Below are 4,426 nucleotides of genomic sequence, written 5' to 3' on the forward strand. Positions count from 1 at the left end.
AAGTTCGGGGCAGCCTAGCCTATCAGGCGGCACCGCTCTCTCACGGCAGCGCTAGGGGGGCTGTCACCGGTCTTGGAAGATAGCTGGGTCGGAGACCGATCGATTGGGACCGGTGCGGCGGTCTAGAGCGGCCGGACGGCGGCGGTCTGGCGGTCGGAAAATCGGACAGCGGGAGGGGGTTCGGGTGCGGGAAAACCGGGAGGAAAAAGAGAGGAAAAGAGAATGGGTTTGGGCCTCACACCCCAAACCGGTCCATCATATATCAACCCACTCCAAAATAAAACACCCCGAAAAATAATACCCGAATAAAAAATTACCTTTTGCTAGCTAAAATTTACTATTTTTACCGTCGTCATAATTTCCTCATACGAATAATCCTCCGCACATAATCGTCCCCGAAACCCCTCTAGGGACCAATTAAACTATTAACTCAATGACGGGGACGGTAAAATTCTTATTATAATTAAGCTAGTGAATAAGGTAAAAATATAAGGGTCGGGATGTGACATTTATACCATAAATTAATTTCGTAAATTTATTAAAATTTTCAATCTAAATTTAATTATAGACTTTTAACTTATCAATTTAATATTTTATTTTTGCGGGTTAAAATTTTGATGTCTATATATAAGCCATATTATGTTTCGAATATTAGAAATAAAATGACAAATAGATTAAATGTTTATCGAATTAAATTTTTTTGAATGAATTGCACATATATATAAACTTTATTTTCGACGAATTATATATATATTTATATATTTATATATGTAAAAAAAATCTTTGACGAAATTGTTTTTTCTCGGACAAATTATATATGTACAATATATACATATATATATGATTTTTCTCAGCTGCGGACGTCCACACCAATGGTTTTGGTGCGGATTTTCATTTTTGCACCACTTTTCGATCAAATTTCCTCATCTCCACCGTCTAGTATCTAGATAATCTCTATAAAATTTCAACCAATTTGGTAATCGTTAAAGCCCTCAAACTCGAAAAACAAATGGACGGACTGAATTCTGTCAAACATGAACCGTTTATGTTTATAACAGAAAGACGCAATTTTGAGGGTCTTAACGATTACCAAATTGGCTGAAATTTTGCATAGATGATCTACAAAATATTATCTAGATACTAGACGGTGGAGATGAGGAAATTCGATCGGGAAGTGGTGCAAAAATGAAAATCCGCACCAAAGGTCCGCACCTGATCAGCTTTGTATATATATGTATTTTCATATTATATTATTTAATCTAAACATGATACTGAAGACAAAGAAAAGAGAAAAAAAAAAAAGGTTATAAATATATATATTTTTAACATAAAATACAACATAATCTAGAACCATTGGATTTGAAATGATAAAATTGTATTTTTGTTTAAGAATGATATAACAAAATCTTTTTAATTGATGAGGTGTCTAGGTGACATAGCATGCTACCTAACATTAAGACCAAACTTTTTATGCCTTATTAAGGCCAACAATCATTTTTCATATAATAATAGCAATATCTACTTGGATTGGAGCTGCTAAATGTAAATGATTGCATACAATTCATTGAACACTGAAAGCATTGTACATGAAAAATATGTTATTTAAGTAAGCAACACAAGTAACATCGTACATTAAAATACATTATTCTATATATTATGAGAAACTGAGATAGAGATATCTTAGTCATGTATTGTTATTTTTTCGATCAAAGACTTGCTATCGATTCCTTTGCTATAGAAATTCTCCCGAAACTCTTTTTCGGTGAAGTTTCGATAAATTGGTGGCTTCTCCGGTGACAAAATCTCGGGAAGAGGTCCAAAGTATCCGTCTTCTCTCCATTTGGCTAGGTTGAAAAATATCACAATTGAAATCCGAGCTTCCTTCCGGGAGTTGGCCAACACACGATGTTGGACACTTTTATACTCCCCATTGGAGATTATCTGTAATCTCACCATAAGCATACATCATTTAACTAGCTAGACAAAGAGATATAATAGTAAATCCAAGAATTGAAACCAATTATTACATGCATGATTCACCGATTGATTATTACCAACATATAATCTCTTAGTGAATGATTGTTAATTAGTAAACTGTATTTATAATATACCTGAAGCATGTCTCCAACGTTAATGATCAGACCTCCAGGAAGAGGCTTAACGTCCACCCAGTCATCCTCATGCCTAACTTGCAACCCAGGCACATCGTTCTGCAACAGAACTGTCACTATCCCAGGATCAGTATGCGACTTAATTCCCACAGTCCGGTCAGGTTGAGGACAGTAGGGATAGCAGTGCCCCACAAGCGCCCTCTTCTCCGAAAACGTAAGCTCCTTGAATTTGCCAGCTTCCAATCCTAACCCTTCTGAAAGCAACTCCATCACACTCTCAGCCACCTTGGTTGCATGCAAATCCCATGCTACCACCTCATTTCTACATACCTCCGGAAGCTCCTCCAGCTCCGGTGGCTCCGGCCCGGTCCAAACACTAAACGAGTCGTGCCAGCTGGCCGCCGTTGTGCGGTACAAGTCATTGTTGCTAGCGTACATGAAGCCCTTCCCCTCTTCTCGCTTGTAGAACTTGGCCTTCACCTCGTGGGGCTGCTCGTGAAACGCTCTGACGGCGTTCACCGTCTGATCTACTACCGAGACGGGTATGCCGTGGTTGATCACTTGGAAGAAGCCCCATGTCTTGGCGGCGTCTTTGATCTGGTCAACGATTTCAGGGCGGTGATTGGCCGAGTTGATGCGAGTAAGGTCGATGGTGGGGAGCGTTGCGGGGACGGTGCGTTTGGACGAGGGTTTGAGGTCGGAGAGCGTTTGGGGATCGTGGACAAAGAATTGAGGGATAGAAGTGATGCCGGAATCGGAGAGGCCTTTAACTCCCATCTTTGACTCGTCGAACTCTTTCACTTCCTTCATCCGGTCATAGGTTGAAGAAGTTGCACCAACAGCGGCTGCCATTTGTTGATAGCTTTCGAGTTAACACGTAAAGAAAGGTTTCTTGGTTTGTTGTATTTATGCACGAATAGCCATTCTTTTTTTTTTTTTTTGCCATCTTTGTTGAATTATAACAGATGCATGAATCTTACAAATAAAGGTTAGGTTAGGTTAGGTTAACTTTACAAAAAAAAAAAAGGTTAGGTTAAGTTTGCAACTTTTTATTATGAAAGCTTGTTGAATTTCTAGAACTTGACCGCAGTTGTTAAAAAACTCAGCATTGTAAGCGACAAAAAAATCTTGTTATTGGCATAGAATATATAGATATATTCAATCAAGTAGTAGGGTCAAATGGCGATGAGTTGGATGAGACTATTTTCTACATAGTTGCCTCACCTGTCTGCCAAAGCCTCTTTTTTTTGTTCATGTGGCAAAGAAATGAGTGTGAAACTGTGAATAACATGAGTCACTTATCTTTTTTTTTTGACATATGAGTCACTTATTTGTATAGGTAATTAACAGCTGGTACGAGTCAAATGGCAACGATTCGATGAGATTGTTTTTCTCCATGGTCTCACCTATCTGCAAAAGTCAAATTTCTATGGCAAAGAAATGACCGTATTGAACTAATAAAATGTGTATGTGTCTTTCCCTATAACTTTGACCGAGTCACTGATATATGCTAATCCATTAAAATGAAGGGGCAGATTATTTATGCTCTACCTAATCAGGCCTTAGCTATATAGATAGAGACACGCACATAATATTCACAGTCATTGCTTTGTCATAGAAATATGACTTTTGCAGACACATTGCCAATATCAATATCAATATCAACAAATCAATCCCGACTGCGGCCTTTTTTTCCGGAGTGTCCAGTCCATCTCACCCCTTTCTTTATTTTTCCACCAGCCCATCCACCTTCCTTAGATCCACCACCAACATCACCTCCATGCCTGCAAAATCCACCACTCACGTCCTATTCCACCACCTGAACAAAATCCACCATAACCTCATGGCCTCTACCATCTTTTTTAATTCCCCCTCCAATACCACATGGTCTTCCTCTTACAGAAACCTACCATGATGGACACCTCCAACCCTATGCCTACCACGAAAGCCACCTCCCTCACCTGCTCCACCACCACTGCTGCCTCCAAAGCCACGAAATGGCAGTTTTGGGAATACAATGGACACAGGGCAAAATCGTCATTCACATTCACCCAATTGCAGCATTGTAAATAAGTTGCAATTAGGGACATCACTGTCATTTTCCCAGAGAAATGAACAGTTTTTCTCAGCTGCAGACGTCCGGACCAATAGTTTTGGTGCGGATTTTCATTTTTGCACCACTTTTCGATCGAATTTCCTCATCTCCACCGTCCAGTATCTAGATAATATTGTGTAGATCATCTATGCAAAATTTCAGCAAATTTGGTAATCGTTAAGGCCCTCAAACTTGAAAAACAATGGATGGACTGAATTCT

The 4,426-nt window shown here is 39.3% G+C and overlaps 1 protein-coding gene across 1 annotated transcript; it reads right to left on the reverse strand.

Moving 5' to 3' along the window:
- Positions 1–1,537: 1,537 nt before the first annotated feature.
- On the reverse strand, positions 1,538–3,006 carry LOC101299104 (1-aminocyclopropane-1-carboxylate oxidase homolog 1-like). Its single transcript, XM_004303491.1, has 2 exons — positions 2,112–3,006; positions 1,538–1,941 (listed from the first exon to the last, which is right to left on the reverse strand). Exons 1-2 carry the CDS (start codon positions 2,961–2,963, stop codon positions 1,681–1,683), a joined length of 1,113 nt encoding a protein of 370 aa, XP_004303539.1. The 5' UTR covers positions 2,964–3,006; the 3' UTR covers positions 1,538–1,680.
- Positions 3,007–4,426: the final 1,420 nt, after the last annotated feature.

This window comes from Fragaria vesca, linkage group LG6 (genome assembly GCF_000184155.1).
Source record: "Fragaria vesca subsp. vesca linkage group LG6, FraVesHawaii_1.0, whole genome shotgun sequence".
NCBI classification, from domain to species: Eukaryota; Viridiplantae; Streptophyta; class Magnoliopsida; order Rosales; family Rosaceae; genus Fragaria; species Fragaria vesca.